The sequence below is a fragment of the Narcine bancroftii genome, chromosome 1 (genome assembly GCF_036971445.1).
Source record: "Narcine bancroftii isolate sNarBan1 chromosome 1, sNarBan1.hap1, whole genome shotgun sequence".
Classification (NCBI taxonomy): domain Eukaryota; kingdom Metazoa; phylum Chordata; class Chondrichthyes; order Torpediniformes; family Narcinidae; genus Narcine; species Narcine bancroftii.
In genome coordinates, this window is record NC_091469.1 from 63,288,824 (window position 1) to 63,310,564 (window position 21,741).

The 21,741-nt window shown below is 37.6% G+C and overlaps 1 protein-coding gene across 3 annotated transcripts in view; it reads left to right on the plus strand.

Annotated features, from left to right (window-relative positions):
- Positions 1-21,741, plus strand: part of ror2 (receptor tyrosine kinase-like orphan receptor 2) — a 294,858-nt gene that overhangs the window by 265,588 nt on the left and 7,529 nt on the right. For 2 of the 3 annotated variants that reach the window (XM_069928242.1, XM_069928259.1), the window contains 4 exons: positions 9,949-10,076; positions 12,391-12,705; positions 18,091-18,345; positions 20,038-20,240. In XM_069928242.1, the coding sequence (XP_069784343.1) occupies positions 9,949-10,076; positions 12,391-12,705; positions 18,091-18,345; positions 20,038-20,240 (901 nt within the window). The remainder of the gene's footprint in view (positions 1-9,948; positions 10,077-12,390; positions 12,706-18,090; positions 18,346-20,037; positions 20,241-21,741) is intronic. The other variant, XM_069928250.1, reaches the window with a different exon arrangement.

Below are 21,741 nucleotides of genomic sequence, written 5' to 3' on the forward strand. Positions count from 1 at the left end.
AAACCTCCTAAATGGGATGGGTTCAGAGCAGACTCGACTAACTCGAAGTAGACTCGACTAACCTGAATCCCATCCTAAATGGGATGGGTTAAGAGAAGACTCGACTAACTCGAAGCAGACTCGACTAACCCGAATCCCATCCTAAATGGGATGGGTTCAGAGCAGATTCGACTAACTCGAAGCCATTTTCTATGATACGCTGTGGGTCATTGGCACTGCAGAAATGTTGACTGCCACAATCTCAAGGCCTGGCCTATCCTTTGTTCTACCATAATGATCATTCCAGCAGATCAACTCTGGCTCAATGAGAAGTGCTGAAGGGAACATTGAGAGCAGCATCGTTCACACTGCAAAATGAGGTGCTGACCTAGTGAAGCTGAACCGCTGAAATGTGTATACAAAACAAAAGAAACAGTATTCAATAGAGTGAGATAAGTATTCACAACTGAAAGAGCAGATTGAAGGTCTGTAGTCCAACAACACAGAGGCTGTGAATAATGATGGACAATTAAAGAACTAACGAACGGAAGCTCCAAAAATATAGTGCCACGCAGCATACAAGTAGAAGAGAGAAACCTGCAATCCTCTCAAGATAGTCATCATCCCAGAATTCAGTCTTCAGCCATACTATTCGCTCCAGTGACATGAAATGGCTGAGAGCACTGGATATAGCGGAGGATATGGGACCAAATGAAAGCTGTCGAGTGGGAAATGGCCACTATTCCAGTATAGTTACACCCTAGCATTTACCAAATAATGGGATAAATTGCCCAACTGTACTCTGTTCATAAAAAATTCAGGACAGATACAATCCAGCTAATTATTGGCCAATCAACCTCCCTTGATCATCAAGAAAGTGATGAATGTCGGTCATTGACTATACTGTCATGTAGCTCAGACAATGTCTGTTTTGGATTGGCCAGGACTGTTCGATTCCAGACTTGCAGCATCAGACCTAACATAAAACGATATGCTGAATCCCAGAGGAGAGATGAGAATGACTGTTGATATCAAGGCAGTATTCCAATGAGAGTGACATCAAGAGCCCTCATAAATGTCTAGCCAGGGGAAGATGCACCAAAATTGGAGTTGTACCTTGTACAAAGGAAAATGGTTGCAGTGGTTCAAAATCAATCATCACAGATCCAAGATGTTACTACAGATGAACTTGTAAGATTTTCCCTTGGCCTAACTGTCTTGATCTATTTCACCAATGGCCTTCCTTCCATCAAGTTTAAGAGCCAAAGGCTCACTTCTTACCTATTGTTTGTCTGCGGATGTCAGCAGTGTCCCAGAGTCCGTAGTCCTCTTCCCGCTGGCCACATGCATGAGAGTTGGCACCATTTACAGAGTAGGAAGGAGTGTGGCCCCAGCAGTGAATGATTGGAACCAGGGCCAGTGTGTTCATCAAAGAGCATGCACAGGGGCTTGCACGCATTGTCAGTTGGGTGGTCCGAGGAGGGTGAGTTAGGTGTCGATCATTTCTGTTGACTGTTACACAGATGTTATACAGACATTAGCCACCTAATAAATGTAAGTGTGTTATGATTAATCGGTATTTCACTAGAACGTTACTTTCTTGTACAGTAGTTATTTTTTTGCTATTGATATTGAACAATACTACAGATGTAAGCCTTTTTGTGTTTGTTAATAAAGACTTTAATAAAATTTATTTGGCTTTGTTACTGATTCATTCAAGAAATGCATCACAGATTTAGCTTTAAAGCAACTATTTTATTGATCAAAGTTGCTCCAATTAGTCGACAGAAATTTTTATTGGAACTTTTGGACTGCTGCAAGGGGAAATCGAATTGTATTGAAAGCAATAGAGTGGCCATCTTAGAAATGCATAGTTGCTTTGCAGTCCTCTATTAATGTAGCAATAAGCTCTCTATTCCTTACCCAAAAAAGGAGATTCAAGTTTTTAACGGAGTGTGGCGAACGGCGCCACTCCATTATCAAACTGGCATCCGTAGTTGGGGACCCAGGATCAGGGGTTCCTGGTGGCCGGGAGGCATAAAGAACTCTGGGAGGCATGTGACTTCAGAGGGCGGATGATTGTGATAGCGCGCCAACTGTAATTATTTAAACGCCTGCGAAGATTCCATTAAAGAGTTCTGTTGGTTCAGCTCACAGCTGAAGATCCATTTCAGTATCAAGCATTCATTAAATCTTTTGAACACAATATTGAAAGTAAGAATAAAAACACCAGAGATCGTCTTTATTATTTGGAACAGTACAGCCAAAGGAACTTGTGAGGAGTTGACTGCATATGGATCCAGAAAGGGGATTCACTAAGGCAAAGGCATTACTATGAGATCATTTTGGCAATGAGCATAAAATTTCAATGGCTTATATGGAGAAGGTTCTTTCATGGTCATCAATAAAATTGGAGGATACAAAGGCTTTACAAGCATATGCCCTCATTTTAAGAGGCTGTTGTCATGCCATGAAAGATATCGACTGCATTCGTGAGCTTAACTTGCCTTCTATTGCATTAATCATCACAAGCAAATTGCCTTTTAGGCTGAAAAATTTGTGGAGAACAAGAGTTTGTAAACATCAGACAAAATATAGAGAGGTTGCTACCTTTAAGGATATTGTGGAGTTCCTTGAATGGCATGTGTAGTTCGCAACTGTACCAGTATTTGGAAATATCAAGGACACTCCAACAGTGAGCGAAGACCTAAAGAATTTAAGTCACAGCTTAGTCCGAAATTTTAAAGGAGTACCTTTCCCTCTAATGTGTTCGTTGTAAATAAGGAAAAGGATAAAGTAATTAAAGAAAAGAGAGTTTGACTGCCGAGAAGAGTACTTTGTTCTGTGAAGGTGGACATGCTTTTGAAATGTGTTCACAAATGGAAAAGAAGAAACATAATGAGAAGATCGCTTTCTTAAAGGAAAATGGAGTATGTTTTGTATAGGACACATCAGCAAAATCTGCAAGACGTGACAATAGCTGTCACATGCAATTTGAAGCCTAGAATGCTGCATATTTACCAAAGGAACAAGGAATTGGAAAGGAAGCAAACAGAAACAAAAGAAGCAGCAGAAAACAGGATTATAGCCTCAGTTCAGACAAGTGGTCTTACTGGGGCTGCTGTGGATAACTGCAAACTCCCAATAGTGCTTGTACAAGCCAAGGCCAAGAACGGAATGCAATGGTATGTACACATGCATTTCTTGACCCAGAAAGCACTGCATCATTTTGCACTGTGGGGCTTATGAAAAGGCTTAATCTTGAAGGAAAAAAAGTCAAGGATTTTATTGAAAACCATGGGACAAGGAAAGGTCATTGAAATAACATCGTTTCAGGGTTAGAGGTTGCTGGAATACACAGCGACAATTTTTGTGACCTTCCAGGCATATACACACAAAAGACTATGCCCGTGTATAAAGGAAATATTGCACTTCAAAGTGGTAAAGATCAGTGGTCATATCTGAGAAAGGTTTATATACTGGAAAATAGATCTGAGATAGAGATGCTAATTGGCTTAGATGTACCAAAGATCTCTGAAACCAATAGAAGTAATGCCAAGTGTGAGAGATGGACCTTAAGCTATTAACACTATTCTTGGATGGACAATCAATGGACCATTCGAAAGAAAGAACGATCTTGCTAGGAACAGTTAACAACAAGTGTCAACAGGATTTCAGATGTGAAACTTGATGCGCTGTGGGAACAGCAAAAGACTGTAAATAAGAAATTAACCTGAAAATAAATCTAAGGCATCAAAAGTAATATTGAAGGAATTATTTTTATCAACAATGAAGTATTAGAAGATGCTGCAATGAATCTGCAATGGCGTGTAATTGAATCTGAGGCAGAACCAAAACAAATGACTGCAAAACTGGTGCAACTGCCTTCAAAGAACAAAATGTTGAAAGGGGACTTGGAAATATTGGATAATCATGAAAAGAGTAACCAGAAAGAATTGATTGTAGATAGAATTTGCAAAGCCAGAGAGCAGAAGAAAAGAATAACTGCTGAAGAAATGAATACAGTTATTGAGGAAAGAGATTCAGCATTATCAAGGTGAAAAAGGTTGGAGGAGGACATTCATCTTTTGAAAGCGAACAAGTCATTGGTTAATAGCACAATCAAGAATGTATCTTGGAGCTAATAACAATGCAGAAAGAAAAAGTCACTGAATTTCAGCAACATAAACAAGATGAAGACATTCAAACACTTTGAGTTTATTATAGTGGGGCTGAAAGCAGAAGTACCAATGTATCACATGATCTTTTCACTCCAGCTCAATTAGCATCTTCTCAGAAGATAATGAGAAAATAATCGAAAGATTGAATGCAGAGAGAAAATCTAATAAAAGGCTTCAAAATCAACTGTCAGAAAATGAGTCTGAATTGGAAGTTGCAAAATTGGATCTGGAATTGCAGGAAAAGGCAAATGCAGCCAGAGTGGTTGAAAAGGCTGCATTTCTAGTTAAAGAGATTTGTAGGAGCCCAAAGTGGAGCCAGTCGACTTCTTTACAGAAGGATTCTACAAATGCTATGGCTGTTGATGAGTTTGAACAATTAATGTCATTTGAATCTTACCTTATCTATAACCAACTGTTGAAAATAAAGAAAAGGATGGGCAAATCTGTTGCAGGGAAGGTTAAAGAGCCTCATTCATTAAAATCAAGAGAATCAGATAAATCTTCAAAATCTGGTTCTAAGAGTTCAAATTCTTATTATGAGAAGCAGAATGCTAAAGAAAGGAAGAAAGCCAAACGACATGCTGAAGACGTATCACATGTTAAATTCAAAAGGAAAGTTGTGTTATTCTGTGTGAGGAAGATCTGACGGTTGGCTCAGCCCCGGCATGAGTGGTTGGAGCCAGGGTGTTCTACACTAATTCTTTTGAACAATTAGTGGTAAAATTGAACCTCCTCCGACCGCCGGTCCCTCGGCCACCTGGACATCTCCCCCGACTGCCGGTCCCTCGGCAGCCCATTCTTTAATGAGCATGTGTGGGGATTGAAAGGGAGGTTCATTAGCCTGCGTCATCAGTTGGGCAATCTGAGAAGGGTGAGTTAGGCATTGATAATTTCTGTTGACTGTTATACGGAACATTACACGGACATTAGAACATTATACGTTACATGTTTTGATTCTTTTTAAAATTATTTTATTGAAATTTGCAATAATACAAAAATTAAACAATACAAATTACAAGAAAAATTTTAAAAATACCCCCATTAATTCAAAACCCTATTGTAATACAAGGTTGAAAAAAAAACCTAACATGTGGGTATCAAGAGATGATAACCAGGAAATAGACAGCATAACATCGAAGCTTATAACATCCCTAAAAGTCTAGATTGCTGAAATGGTCCATAAAAGGTAATTAGCCTCTGAATCTTTAATGGCATATCTAATTTTTTTCTAAACTTCTAAACAGGACATAATATCATTTATCCATTGTGTGTGTTTAGGTGGAGTATTATCTTTCCATTTAATCAAAATTGCACATTTGACTATCAATGAAGTCAAAGTTAAAATTTGGTTTTGAGTTGGTCAATAAAGTCATCATCATGAAGTCATCATCTTGAAATGATTCAAAAAGAGCAATTAAAGGACAAGGTTGTAATTTATCCTTAAGAATCACTGAGGTTGAATGTCAACCACAGTGTCCACAGAATATTGGGTTTACTTAAGAATCACAGATAATGTTTGAAAAATATCTTTCCAAAATTTTTTCTAAACCAGGGCAAATCCAAAACATGTGAATCAAAGATGTCTCAGCAATTTTACATTTGTCTCATAGAGGATTTATATCAGAGTAAAAACAGGAGATAATTTAACTTTGGACATATGTACTCTATGGACTATAAATTGCAATAAGTAATATCGTGCCCAAAGGGAGGTTGTAGGCATCAAATTATGAATAGAGTCTCAAACCTTATCAGAGAATGATAGATTCAAATCCTCTTCCCAGTCTCTTAATCTTAACTAACAAGACCATTCTTAAATCAAGAAAATTGTTATAAATAAGCGATATTGAACCTTTGAGAAAGTTGTAAATCAAAAGTAAATCAAGAATATTTGCCTTGGGAATTTGTAGAAAGGCAGGGTCCTGAGATTGAACAAAATGTCTAACTTGTAAATACAGGTACACGATCCTTTATCCAGACATCTAAAATCTGGAAAACTCCAAAATCTGGTAAGTGAGGACTAGCGGTTGGAGGAGACGGCCGAGGGACCGGTGGTCAGGGGAAGGGGGAAACTGCCGGGCTGCCGAGGGACTGGTGATTGGGGGAGGCAGCTGGAGGAGACTGCCGGGCTGCCGAGGGACCGGCAGTCGGGGTAGATGTCCAGGCGGCCAAAGGACCGGCGGTCGGAGGAGGTTCAATTTTACCACTAATTGTTCAAAAGAAGCAAAATTATTTTGATAAAAAGATCTTTGAAACATTTAATGCCCAATCAGTGCCAATCATTAAAAGTTGCATCGTGCAACAAATCTTGAAAAAGGTGATTAGATATAATAGGGCTAGCAAGGGAAAAATTCTGAAATCCAAAAATCCTTCTAAATTGTGCTCATATTCTCAAACTATGTTTAAATATCGGATTATCAATTAACTTGTACAAAGAGGAAGATTAAAAAAGAACCCTAAAATTGCCAACAAAAAAGTAGACATCTCGGATGTCGTCCTGGCGTCGCCTTGGTGAGAGCACAAACCAACTTTTGTCACCCGAGTTGCCGCAGTCGCAGCAACGTCTCCGCCAATGAGATACCAGTGTAAGATATGATTTAATGGTGTCCCTCACAATCAAGTTAGAAACTGTTGGAAAATAATTTGTTGTTAAGAAGAACTGAATTTGCTTCTCCAAAAAAAAATTACCCCCAAACATAGAATAAAGGTGGATAAATCTCCAGGTCCTGACAAGATGTTCCCTACACCTTGAGGGACATTAATGTAGAAATAGCAGGGGCTCTGACAGATATATTTAAAATGTCATTAGCCAGGGAGAGGTGCCAGAGGATTGGAAGGTAGGTCAGGTCGTTCCACTGTTTAAAAAAAAGATTTAAAAGTAAACTGGCTAATTATAGGCCTGTGAATCTGATGTCAGCGGTAGGTAAATTAATGGATGGAATTTACAATTATTTGGCTAACCAGAGACTAATTAGGAACAGTCAACATTGTTTTCGAGGAGGTTATGAAGAAGGTTGACAAAGGGAAGGCTGTGGATGTCTATATGGACTTTAGTAAGGCCTTTGACAAGGTTCTGCATAAGAGTTAATTAGGAAGGTTCAATCATTAGATATTAATGTTAAAGTACGAAATGGATTCAACAATTTTGTATGGGAGTTGGAGTGCCTCAGGGATTGATTCTGGGTCCATTGTTGTTTGTCCTATATATTAATGATCTGGATGATAGGGTGGTAAGTGTGCAATGATATTAAGGTGGGTGGTGTTGTAGACAGCAAGGAAGGTTTTCAAAGTTTGCAGTGGGATAAAGGGCAGTTCGAAGATTGGGCTGAAAGATGGGAGATGGAGTTTAATACTGACAAGTGTGAGGTGCTACATTTTGCAAGGAATAATCCACAGAGGTCATATATGTTAAATGGTAGACAATTGAGTGCAGTAGAACAAAGGGATTTAGAAATTTGGGTACATCATTCCCTGAAACTGGAGTTGCAGGTAATGATGAAGAAAGCTTTTGTTATGTTATCCTTCATAAATCAGAGTATTGAATACAGGAGTTGGGATGTCATGTTAAAGTTGTATAAGGCATTGGTGAGGCCAAATTTGGAATATCGTGTGCAGTTTTGGTCGCCGAATTACAGGAAGGATATAAACAGAATAGAGAGAGTGCAGGGGAGATTTACAAGAATGTTGCCTGGATTTCAGGGTTTAAGTTACAGAGGAAGGTGGAGCAGGTTGGGACTTTATTCCCTGGAGTGTAGAAGAGGGCGATTTGATAGAGGTATTAAAAATTATGAGGGGGGACAGATAGAATCAATGTGGACAGGCTTTTTCATTGAGAGTGAAGGAGAATCAAACAAGAGGACATGGATTGAACTTGAAGAGGGAAATGTATAGGGGAAACATGAGGGGGAATTTCTTGACTCAGAGGGTGGTGGGAGTATAGAATGAGCTTCCAACCAAAGTGGTAGATGTGTGCTTGATTTTAATATTTAAGGAAAAGTTGGATAGGTATATGGATGAGAGGGGAATGGAAGGTTATGCGGGTCATTGGGACTAGGTGGGAGAATGTGTTCGGCATGGACTAAAAGGGCCAAACTGGCCTGTTTCTGTGCTGTAACTGTATATGGTTATATTAAGGTTCTATGAAAAACAAAGGAAATTTGACCAAAGTGAAAAATACAGTGTTTCAGTATGGATAAACAATATAAGCACATGTATGGTAACTTCATGATCCAAAGCACATATACAATAATTTCTGTCGATTATTAAATGGAAAGTTACACAGACGCTATACAGATGTTAGAATGTTACACGTTATGTGTAATGATTAATTGGTATTTTGCTAGAATGTTACTTTCTTGTACAGTAGTTTTTTTTTTGCTATTGATAATGAATGACACTACAGATGTTAGCCCTTTTTATTAATAAAGACTGTTTAAGTAAATTCATTTGAGCTTCTTTACCAATGTTCGTTCAAGAAACACGTCACAGATATACGCCTCACTTAGCTTCCAAGCGACTATTTTATTGATCAAAGTTGCTGCAATAAGGTTGAATGTGGAGATGTTTTCTGATGATGGTAGAATGTTCATCTCATCCGCAACTCCTCCACAAATTAAGCATGGCTGCGTGCAGCATGAATGACCTAATAAACATGCTAGCAATTTGGGATAAGTGAAGTTGTCTTCATGAGTGGATCCGAAGCAAGAAATAAAGATAATGAATAATATTTCAGTTTGTCAGTGATAAACTGAAATCGAAATCTGGTCTCAAATTTAATATAGTTATTTATGCATTACCAACAAGTTTTAGATTTTAAAATTTGCTTAAAAGGGTATGACTGGCGGCATGCGATGCTTACGGTAATACTCGATGAAATAGTTCTTAACTCTCAACACATTCAATCATGCATAGAGCAGTTATCTTGTAAAATCTTCTTGTCCACCTGGTGGAATTTTCTCTTTTCCAAGTGAGGGTTTTACTATGTCTATTTTGTAGCACATTGGGCTCCACTGAGCCAGAGCAGGAAGATGTGCCTGGTCCAGAAATAACTAATAAAGCAGGTGGTAACAAATCTTCAGGTTGTGCCTTTTACCGAGTCTCCTGGGCCGATAAGGGCCATAAAATCAGCTGATCTGGTTAAACCTCAGTAATAAAACACAAGTAATAATTCTCTGCATTGTAAGGAAAGCATTATTTGTAATCAATCTGAAGAAACACCAAGTGGCCATTAAATGCTAGCATTTGTTTCTTCATGGGCACGACTTAAAATCTCAATATCTGGATAAAATGAAATGAAACCTGTTTCAGAATCAGAATTAGGTTCATTGTCACGAATATGTGTCATGAAATCTGTTCTGCAGCAGCAGTATTGTGCAGAATAAGGTGCAAATGTTCACCTTTGGAGTGAACCAAAATTCACTCAATTTCACGAGTGGCCAGCAGAAGAGATTCGGGTTTTTGCACAGAGAGTGGGTGCGTGCCTGGAGTACATGGCCAGGGGTGGTGCTGCAGGCTGATACAATTGGGACATTGAACGATGGCTTAGATGAGTGCTTGGATGTAAGAAAAATAGAGGGTTACGGGTATGATGTTGGAATGATTTGATTGGTTGCGGAGTTGGTTCGTATAGATAGGTTGGCACAACATTGTGGGCTGAAGGGCCTGTACTGTGCTGTAATGCTCTATGTTTTGCAATGTGGCCCTTGTTTGAAGAGGTTTGTGCATCACAAACCCATATATCTCTTTGAGATACCCAATGTAGGCTCTCAAAAAAAAAGTCCTTGTTTTGCAGTGACGATGACAGTGAAGATGGATTCTGCCAACCATACAGAGGAGTTGCCTGTGCCCGATTCATTGGAAACCAGAGCATTTATGTTGATTCCCTCCAGATGCAAGGAGAAATTGAAAACCGAATTACTGGTAAGCAATTCTAATCCCCTATCGCAGCTAATTAGGTATTTGCATTTGAAGAGAGAATGATAACTTTTTATCAAAAATACATTACAAGACAAGCCGCTCATTTAAAAATGTCTAGACAGATCTTGAAAAATATATTTATACCATTGTGCATGCCATCCAAACTGATTGTCTACACTTTCAAACAGAGTCCGCATTTTTCAGTGACATTTCTTTCTCGTTTTTGAACCCCAGCTGTTGTTGTACTTTCTCTTTCTGTTTATTAAAACCTTGTTTAATAATATACGACCATCATCTTGAGGTATATCATTGAGGTCAGTGAAATAAAAGAATGTAATTGGAAAATTCCAAAATAATAATTAACTTTTAATGGTATGTATGTAGTTAAGAGTGACTCAATTTAAAAGTTGAAACAAAAACAATTTAGAATTGTCCTAGTTTGGTTTGCACAAGTTTGCCTCCTACTATCATAAGTACACTATCTCCTTGTGATGTTATCTATGTCCTGATTTGACTTTGCGCCTTCCACAGTTTGAGTCAGATGCTTCAATTTTTTCCTTCCCAGCTTTGCTGCTATTTAATGATTGAATTCCTGTTTGGTGTATCTTCACGGGAAACAAATTTATATAAGATGCATGTATAAGAGGAATACAAGATATTTTAGCAAGAGTGAATTTGATCCTTTGCAATCTTGTAGTCAGTTTATTCTTTTACAGTGGAAATGAAAATCGTGCACTTTGTAAAGCAGGCTCTTGCCACAATGTTATGTTATCACAAGGGTCAAAACTCACCATTTCTATGATTTAATTTAAACTAAAATGCTAAGAAACTATTACATTACCCAGAATTACTTTTGAACATTAAAAAAAATGAAATCTGTGCAAAATTGTGATGTCTGAAGATTCTCATTTTTAGCTTTAAGAAGGATAAATTGGGGTTCTTGCTTGAGTCACATTTTCTGGTCCAGAAGATTTGCAGTCTTTGCTTTTTGTTACCAGGTATTCCTTCACTCCCCTTGCTTTGTTTTATTTTTGCCTTCTCTTTATACTGCTTCCCAGCTTTCTTACTGTCTACAAGTCTTCATTGAACATGTTAATGCTAAGATGGTAACACCACTAATAATAGAAACTGTTTTCAGTGCTCAAATATTTTACAAACTTTCAGTCATCAATGAAATGACCAAGGTCCCAGCAAATGAATGCCAGATAAATATGTTTCCAACATGTGCAGTCAGTTCATTTCTCAAGTCAAGACTGAATATTTGACTCATTAACCTCCTTCCTTCTATTGATCAGATTAACATCAGTGTTTTTGAGCAAATGTTTACTTGAAATATGCATTTCCAGTGTTGAGGAGTGCAGGATTTTCAAGCAGTAACAAAGGTCCACTATGTTAGCAGTATGAATGTAGAGATAAATATTCACTCCCTGTAGTATAGAGACACCATATGGTAGAGGGATGCAATTGCTGCCCATAGATATTTTGAGATGTTGCAGTTGTGAAACAGTATTTGCCCAATTAATTATAACAAAGGAAAAGGAAGTGATTTACTGGCATATCTGTAAAGAATGAAGATCTAGAATTGAATGTGGAAGCTGTTGAATCATTTAGGTGATGTATTTTTGACAATAGATTATAATTAGTTTTAGATGTTCATATGAAATGCTGCCTGCAGCCTTTATGCAATCAATTCTTATTTGTTCAGCACCATTTTGCAACCAGGCCAATAAAGCTTTGTCAGATATTACTGGTGGTATTAGTTGGAAAGAAATGGATAAAATTTGGCCCCTTTAGGATTTAATGTGGACTTTGGGGATTCTGGTGGTCATTAGCCTTAAATCAAATCATTTTCCAAAGAAGTAAATGTGGAAGAGATTATTCTATCAAACCAAAATTGATGAATTACTTCAATCAATTGTGAGCAATATACTTAAATCTGGAACGATTAGCATTCATGACCAGCAGCATTGGATCACTGATAACACAAGCATGTTTTGTTTAAAAGCATAATTTCCCTTTCAAGTAAGGCTGATTAAACTTTATGTTTAAAAAAACTTATGTATGGAGGTGTACTTTTTGGGGGTTTTAATTCGAAATAAACTATGTTACATTTAAATTTCACTCTTTTCAATGTTGTTTTGACACAAAAACTGCCTCTGTTCTGAAGACTAATATTGTGGTGAAATATTTTGACGAAGTTAACATGATCAAGTAAAGGGAACGTATACAACAAGTAAAAGTAAATTATTGTAATATATTTAATCATTGGAGATCAAAAGCCGTGATTTTCAAGTCTAATTTTGTTTTCACATTTCAGCTGCATTTACTATGATTGGCACTTCCACTCATCTCTCGGATCAGTGCTCACAGTTTGCCATCCCGTCATTCTGCCATTTTGTGTTCCCGCTCTGTGATGATAATTCCCGTACACCCAAACCACGGGAATTATGCCGGGATGAGTGTGAAGTTCTGGAAAATGATCTGTGCAAAACAGAATATATCATTGCGAGGTCAAACCCACTCATTCTTATGCAGCTTCAGTTGCCAAACTGTGAGGATTTGCCACTCCCAGAAAGCCCAGAGTCTGCAGACTGTATGAGAATAGGAATTCCCATGGAAAGGATTAACAAATGTAAGTATGAAAAAGATTTTCAATTAATCCCATCTATCATTGATTTCTTGCATCTTTCCACTGAACGTCCTTGGATCAAGCTGTCATGTAACAAGGTATGAGATACTAAAAGTCTTATGTTCATTACAAGGCATCAAAATCTACTACAGGGGTCATTTATTGCTGATCCTGAGAGAATATATAATCCAGATCTACAAAATGTGTAACCTGATGCTCCATGCTACAAGCCTACCCAGGCAAGGCTTCACAACTCTTCTTGTGCTTCTTTGATGACTACCTTGGTGTTGCCTCATACACCCATGATGAGATTGGTGGCTTTATTCAATTTGCTGCCAACTTTCACCCCAACCTCAAGTTCCCTTGGTTCTTCTCCAGCAACACTCCCCCTTTTTTTCACTCTCTCTGTCTCCATCTCAGGAGACAAACTCTCAACAGATATTTTGATTCAACCCAACAACTCTCACAGCTACTTTGTGTAACACCATCAAACCAGCAACCACAAAGAAGGCGCATCACACAGGGGTAAAGATGAACAATTACTTTATTAACAAAAAATTCACCTTCAAACTTTAATTCAGAATCGCCCTCTTTTATAACAGTGCCCACTGGTTACTAAGCAAATCTCTATAACAGTGTAAAACTAATAAGTTCCCCAGCCTAAATATAACATATGTAATTAAAGTCTATTTTCAACCAGCCCACTGAAAAACTTAGAGACAAAACACACAAGACTCACAAAACTTCAATCTCAACCGAAGCAAAGATCATAAAAAATTCAGTTTGTTTGGTAAACTGAAGCCAAAAGATCTTTGAGAGAGAGAGCATAAAATTCAAAATTGTCTTGTGTTGCTTGCAGAGAGAAGAACAACTGCTTGGTCCGGATCCTTCTGGCTGCCTTTGGAATGTTCATCCTTTTTGAAATCCCAACATTCTAAACTGTCCTCCAGACCATGACTCATGCTCTGGGCCTTCTTCCACTCCACAGCACCACCAGTGGTGGTTTAGCGTCCAAGTCCAGAAATTTTTTAGATCATTTTCTGCACATGCTCAGTCCGTCTCCCACTCTCTCAGCAGTCCACCTTTACCTTGGCTCTTAAAGGCAAACTGTCATTTTTTAACATAAAACCACACAACACATAGGTCAATACACAACACAGAACTCTGTAACACTTGACTACACCTCTTCACACCCTATCCACTATTAGGATTCAATTCCTTTATCACAATTCCTCCGTCTCTGTCACATTTGGTCCCAGGACAAGGTCTTCCATGCCAGATCATTCAAGGTGTCCTCTTCTTCAAAAAAATATAGCTTTCACCCATGTATCCTGCATTTCTGCCCTGGCCCCTTTCATCCCCATGGACAACAAGGATAGGATTCTCCTTGTCCTCCTCTAGTACCCCATTTTTTCCTCTGTCCCCTTTCCTCCTATCCTCTTATCTATGTCTAATTATCACCCTTTGTCTTTTGGTCTGTGCTCCTCCCCCTGCTCTTTCTTTCCTTCTCCCCTGCCTTTTAATTCAGATGGCTGCCTGAATTTTACTCGAACCCTGAAGAACTTAGGCCCAAAACATCAGTTATATAACTTTACCTCATGGAGCTGCAGAGTTCCTCCAGTATTTTTGTATCTTACTACATACACAAGAAATTCTGCGGGCTTTCTTGTTTCACTTAAAATAACTCAACAATTTGCATTATCTTAATCAGCACCTTTGATACTATACTGATACTATAATTTTTCTGGTTTTAGTTCTCAGAAAATTATTAACCTTATTCAAAGTGTTGAAGCCTCCACATAGCTGATTATAATTCTATGTTTCCTTCCCTCGATATTAATCTCAAAACAACTTCCTGTCTGAGCTTGAGGCTTTTATGCTTGCACACACCTACTTTAACTAGTGGTGTTAGTATAACTCAAAATACTACAATCAAATATATTATTCCATTCTTCCAATTTTATTGTGATTTCCACCTTTGCACATTTTATTTCATGGAATTATAACACATCCTTGTAATAAACACTAATATTGTTTTGAGTCAGCAAGACAGAGATAGAGAAAAGGGTTAACGCAACAAAATTACAGTATTTTTCTATGTGTTTTTTGACTTTGTTTCTCAGGCCTGAAATTCCTCAGAGTCTCAATTACCACATTATTGTGACTTTGGATTTTGTTTTAACAGAAATCCCCTGTACATATTATGTACTTGCTGTTTTTAGAGAATAAAGTGCATAATTTTAACAGCCAACTAAACTCATACTTTTGTCAATACGGGATTTTAAAATTCAGTTCAGTGGTAAATAATTTCAATTCACTTCCCCATTCACATGCCAACACCTCTGTCCATGGTCTCATGCACTGCCAGACGGAGACCACATGCAAATTGATGGAACAGCACTTCACATTCCATCAACCAGATGGCATTCACATTGACTTCTCTGTTTTCCATTCAACCTCCCCTCACTCTCTCTCTTTCCCTATCCCTATGTCTCCTTTGCTCTCTCTCATATACTCTCTAACTCTTTTCTTATTCTTTCTCTCCCCTCTTTCTCACTGTCTCTCCTTTCCTCCAGCTCTGCATTCCCAGAGCTGCACTCCTTCTCCATTCAATTCTCACCTCTCCTCTCCTACCCATCTCCAATTATCGCCTTTTGCCTGTTGGCCTGTTCTCCTCCTCCTCCTCCCCTAGCCTTTTTATTCAGGCGCATGCCTGCTTTTTGCTCATACCTTGCCCAAATGTAGGCTATCCCATGAACACTTCGGAGATGTAAACAGCCAAGTTTACCTCAACCCTGTAGAAGTTGTTCTGGATGATGGCCAATTTGCCAAAAAGTAACTTCAACAATTTGAGAAAATGATCAGCTTGATATTCCTGAAAGATAATTCCTGTCTGAGTTCTTGGCTTTTATGCTTACACACACACACACCTATTTAGCTAGTGATGTCAGTGTAACTCAAGATGCGACAATGAAATTTATGATTCCATTCTTCCAGTTTTATTTTGATTTAAGTTGATTGATAAAACCTTTTTCTCTTGATTTTACATTTTTTTGTATATTCAAGTCCAAGTATACCTGTAAATGTAGTATTTTCCCTATGTCATATCATTTACATTTATTGCTTAACCAATGTCTTGTGTTTTAAATATTTGAAAACTGGTGAGCCTTTATGATGCCCAAAGATAATCTAATATTTAATAGGAATGATGAGAATTTGCTGTTCTTTTATTTGTATAAGTTAACTGAAGATATTGACTTGCAATTTAGAAGTTGCAATTCACCAGTGAAAAGAGATAAGAAAATAAGGATTAAAATGATGAAATCTGATGGAAATGTGACAACCTGACTTTGTTTTAATACAGATTTGATTTGCTATCATGAACATTGAAATGAGATTGTATTTGTATAGTGACATCAGTATTGCTTCAAATTTGAAGACAAATAAAATAGTTTAATGTCAAACTTGTGACTTTTAAGTGCAGTGAAACAGTGATGGAGAAGTTTTCCTTTCCTGACCCAAGGCAATGATTGGGTGAAAGTACAACTTGGGCACCATATTTTGTAGTGAGTGGAACGAAGAGCAAGATACGATGCCATTGGTGGGGATGTGTCGCAAAAAACAAAATATGCTCAAGCCTCAAGTTTTCAAAAGTGTGCCTCATTAGTGGCTAAAGTTTACCCTTCCAATTGGCTAAACGATTATTTTTTTTGACTAATGGATAATTGCTCCTTGATACATGCTTTAAAACAATATCACTGATGCTAGCAATGAAAGGAATCTCAGATACAGCCCCACAATCTCCTATACAGTTTGAGAAGAAGGAGCTTACCCACGTCATGGTAACTATAGCAGCAGACCAGTGAAGGGCTTTGCAGCTGAAGAACCCAGGCTGTGGGCTGCTGGTGACTTCAGTCAAAGGACTCAAACCAGTCTCCAACAGTCCACAGCCTGGTTCGAGACTGGCTGAAGGGATGCAAAAGGGTGCCAAGAGTGCTGAAGGCTTCCTTTTTTTTCAAATTTTATTTATTAATCAAAATAAGTTCTACAATCAAAATACAAGTAAATATATAATATTTGTCCCATATAATCCCCCACACCCAACCCTAACCCACCCACCCCTCCCAACCCCCCTCTAATCTACCCCAAAAGAAAGAAAAAAGAATAGAAGAGGAGATCAACTTACATAACAACCATCAATTATTGCCATGGTTTAGTATGACCCCAACAACTGTGGGGGGAAAAAACTACTATAAATTCAAACCCATATATCTTATATACAGGCTCCAAACTTTAACAAAGAAAGGATCATTATTACGTAAATTATATGTTTTTTTTTCCAATTGAATACAAGACCTCATTTCCAAATGCCACCAGTTCTCATTTTTCCAAGTAATTGCGGGCTTCCTAATCATGTCAGAGATTGAGATTTGGAGCTCGGGCTGTCGATGATTTAGACTGGAGTCTGTGGCTATGGAAGTGCCGGAGACGAATCCACGGACATGGCAGATTAAAGCAAATCTGTTTTATTACAATGTAATAAAGGAATCTTAAATCTTGAACTCAGTGGATAAGACCAATACCATTCAAATTGAATGTGCTGCCATCAACATTTGTTTCCTTTTCATACAGTAATTCGAAAATAAAATTGGTGAGCCTAATTTGCAAATATATTTGTAAATTCTAGTAATAACCTTGGAACATGAATTGCTTTAATGGCTGTTGTGTTGAAATTTGTCTTTTCTACAAATTGCTAATTCATGGTTAACAAAGTGTTTAACATGATGCTGTTGCAGTGCAGTGATCCAGCTGCAAATCCAGCGCGGTTTGTACGTTCTCCCCTTAACCTGTGTGGGTTTTCCCTGGGTGCTCTGCTTTCCTCCCACCCTCCAAACATATGTAAATTGGGTTTAATTAGGCTGCACAGTTTTCAATGGCCAAAATGTACTTCTACAATGCTGCATCAGTAAAATTTTACAAACAAAAATAAATACTGATGTGGATAAATAGAAAATGGTAAAATAATAGATTTAAACTAAATAAAAGGTGAAATTTTTTTATGAACAGAGTCTTTTCTCATCTGGCAAAATATCGATATTGAGTTTATTGTGTATATCAAAAAAACAAGTTATTAATTGAGTTATTGTTCTAGAATGTAGAATGTAATCAGAAATATTTTAATAAAACAACACCGAGTCACTGTAGCCACTCTAGATTTTTTTTTACATTTGGATTTTACTAGATTAATTGGAGGGAATTAAATTAGTATTGAAAAAATGGTTTGATTGAAGGTTGCATGACAGATAAACTAGCATTACTGGATTAGTTCTACTATTGAAATGCAGTGTAGTTAGTGTTCCCTACATGCTAAGTGTATCTTTGTTTAAGTTGGCTATACAGATCACAACTGCTTCAATGGCAGTGGAGCAGATTATAGAGGAAAGGTCAGCGTGACCAAATCAGGATACAAGTGCCAGTTGTGGAATTCCCAGTACCCTCATGCCCACCAGTTCAGCAGCTTGGAATATCCAGAACTTGGAGGTGGCCATGCCTACTGTCGAAATCCTGGTGGACAAATGGACGGACCGTGGTGCTATACCCAAAGTGAAGCTCGTCTTGAACTCTGTGACATCCCTGCTTGCCGTAAGCATTAGGAGCCTGTTTGTGACATTAACCTGAACGATGTAAACAAAAGCTAAATTTTGATATCAGTGTAATAGAGAATTTGCTCCTTTGTAATTTGAGCACGAAATAATTAAATAGATGAGAAATAAATTAAAGATAGCCTATTAATGACCACAGACAAGGTGGTGGAGTGGATTTGCTTGCTGGCCTTTCATTCTTGGAGATGGCTTTGTATGAAAGCTGGGCCAAATATCAGTGCTATCAATCATTACCTGTTTCCTCCAGTATAAAGTCATCTAATTTTGATCATGCTGAATATTAGTTTCAGCTGAAATGTTTATTTATTAATTTGTTACCTTTTTGACTTGACTATTCCAAAGTTCTCCTGGTAGCATATCTCAATCCGTGTTTTGAAAACTTGAAGCCATCCAAAAACTGCTACCTGTTCTTTTATTCACACAAGTCCTATGTTAACCACTAATCCAGTGTTTTGGCCAATATTAACTCCCAGTTAATAAAGTTTCAGTTTTAAAATTCTCATTATCTTTCCATGGCACTGATCCTCTCAAGATCTCTTGTGTAGTCTGCAATCTTCTGACCTATCCATGTTATTCTGTTTCTGGACCTTTGACCATACCTGAAAATAATGTTATCCTTATTCATTCAGCTCCTGAACCTCTTAAATTTTAGTCTTTGGTAGATCAAAGATGTTATTTAAATCCAGCTTTAAATCCTTGCAGTGAGTGTATGGAGATGGCTTTTATTTGCAGAGGGAGTTGGTACATTTAAGAGATACACAATCCTTTGACGATGAAGTTAGGGTTTGAAGAAGTAATCTGCATCTACTTGGACACACACATTGTGGTCACCTGCATAGGAAAAGATTGAGGCCTCCAATAAGGATTTAAAGTTTTTGTTGAGCTCTTGTGATGGTGTGAATTTACTGATGTTTAGCTGGACAGAGCTCTAGTTCACTTGTGGCTTCTTGAAATTAGTATATATGGAAATTAAGAAATTTTATTTTGAAGTATTTGGAGAAATATTTTAAATAATTGTTTACTCTGTTATACCCAAAATAATCTCTGTTAAGATGAAAACATATATAAAATAACATTTATGGAAGAAATGTCTCTATAAGCCATCCTGTTAGACAACCTACTGAAATAATCAGTCAAGTTATTCCAAAAACAATAGATTTGAGGGTTTTAACAAATGTTGATAAGTAAAGAAAATTTCCTGCAAGAAAACTTCTTTTAAAGTTTCACCTTTTCTCACTTTCATATCAACTTAGATTTTTATCAAAAAACTATTTTGTTATGAGATTATAAATACACTTGACATTTTTTTTGTTTCTGGGGCTTATCCTGGTCTGTGATTCTCCAAATTAAATTATGAATTTTTGCAAAGTTTATATTTCTGTTTTAACTTTAAATATTTGGTCAGCAAAATAATGAGATTAGTGAACACTTTGTAGAATAATTTGGTTATAATGGGATCATAATTGTTTACTTACAGAGGTTGGTTTAATTTAATGTTGCTTCAGTGCCCTCCAGAATTTTCAAAAAATTCTGTCACTATATTTTCAGGAAATTATTAACAAAATCTCAGCTTCTAAGTAAATCTAAGCATGTTTTATGGTTCAGTTCACATTGAAATGCAATAGAAAAGTAAACAGTAATATCAACAGCACATTTACGTTCATCTCCGCAGATCCACGTGAAAATAGCAAAATGGAGATTCTATACATTCTTGTCCCAAGCATTGCCATTCCTTTGGTCATAGCTTTGCTATTTTTCCTCATCTGCATGTGTCGAAACAAACACAAGGCATCTACACCTTCTCCACAGAGGCGCCAACTGAAGGCATCTCCCAGTCAGGATGTAGAGATGCCACTCATCAGTCCTCACAAACAGGTAACTTCTGTGCACATGTCTCACAATCTGGTCATAATATTAAAAGTATTTTCTAATTAGTTTATGACCATGTTCTCGCACAGACTCGCTTCCACAGCAAAACTCTTTTCCTCATTACATGTTTGCTTAACGGCGTGACTGTATTCTCATTATAAGACTAAAGATTTATGTACATAATCTACAATAGAATTTCAGTTAAGTGGATGGAATGTAAACCAGTCTTGTTGTTTGCTCTAGTTTTGAAAATTCAATTGTATTATTCAAAGATGAGTTGGAGATTCCCTGGCCAGCATTCCCTAGCCAGTTGTCTCATTACTATCTAAGGTTTTCACTGTTGCATTAATACTCTTATTATGGATCCAATGGTAAATTGTCATAACGCAATTGGTAACATGGAGGGCTTTGAAACAACTTGGTATGAAATTTATTAAGAACTGCATGTTCATGATATGTTCTTTGTGCTTTACTTAAATAACATCTTTTAAACTCAAGACTCAATACATTAAATGGTAGACAATTGAGGAATGAAGTAGAACAAAGGGATTTAGGAATGCTGGTACATCATTCCCTGAAAGTGGAGTCACATGAAGATAGGGTGGTGAAGAAAGCATTTGGTATGTTGGCCTTCATAAATCAGAGTATTGAATACAGGAATTGGGATGTCATGTTGAAGTTTAAAAGGCATTGGTGAGGCCAAATTTGGAATATTGTGTGCAGTTTTGGTCGCCAAATTATAGGAAGGATATAAACAGAATAGAGAGGAGATTTACAAGAATGTTGCCTGGGTTTCAGGGTTTGAGCTAAAGGAAAAAGTTGAGCAGGCTAGGACTTTATTCACAGGAGCGTAGAAGATTGAGGAGTGGTTTGAAAGAGGTATTTAAAATTATGAGGGAGACAGATAAAGTCAAATGTGGGCAGGCTTTTTCCATTGAGAGCGGAGGAGATTGAAACAACAAGAAATTGATTGAGATTAGAAGAGAAAAGAATAGGGGAAACATGAGGGGGAATTTCTTCATTCAGAGTGTGAAATGAGCATCTGGCCAAAGTGGTAGATGTGGGCTCGATTTTAATATTTAAGGAAAAGTTGGATAGGTATGTGGATGAGAGAGGTGTGGAGGGTTATGTGGGGGGTGCAGGTCAATGGGACTAGTTGAGAGAATGTGTTCAGCATGGACTAGAAGGGCCAAACTGGCCTGTTTCTGTGCTGTAATTGTTATATGGTTTTATATATATAGTCAAAATCTCTTTGGTGGTTCTATAATAAAGATTTTGTGCACCATGTAATTCTAAGCTCTTGCACTTCCACAAAGTTTGTTTGAGGATGAACACAGCAGACCGCAGTTTATGAAACTGGTCAGATGTAGGCCAAATCTCTGTCTGGAGAACAAAAAGAATTAGGGATGACCGGAAATTGTACCCTATTTAACCTAGAGACTTGTATTCCATGTGTAAATATGGCCCAAGCTCACCCATTCTCAATTTTCTGACAAATAAAGTTTCC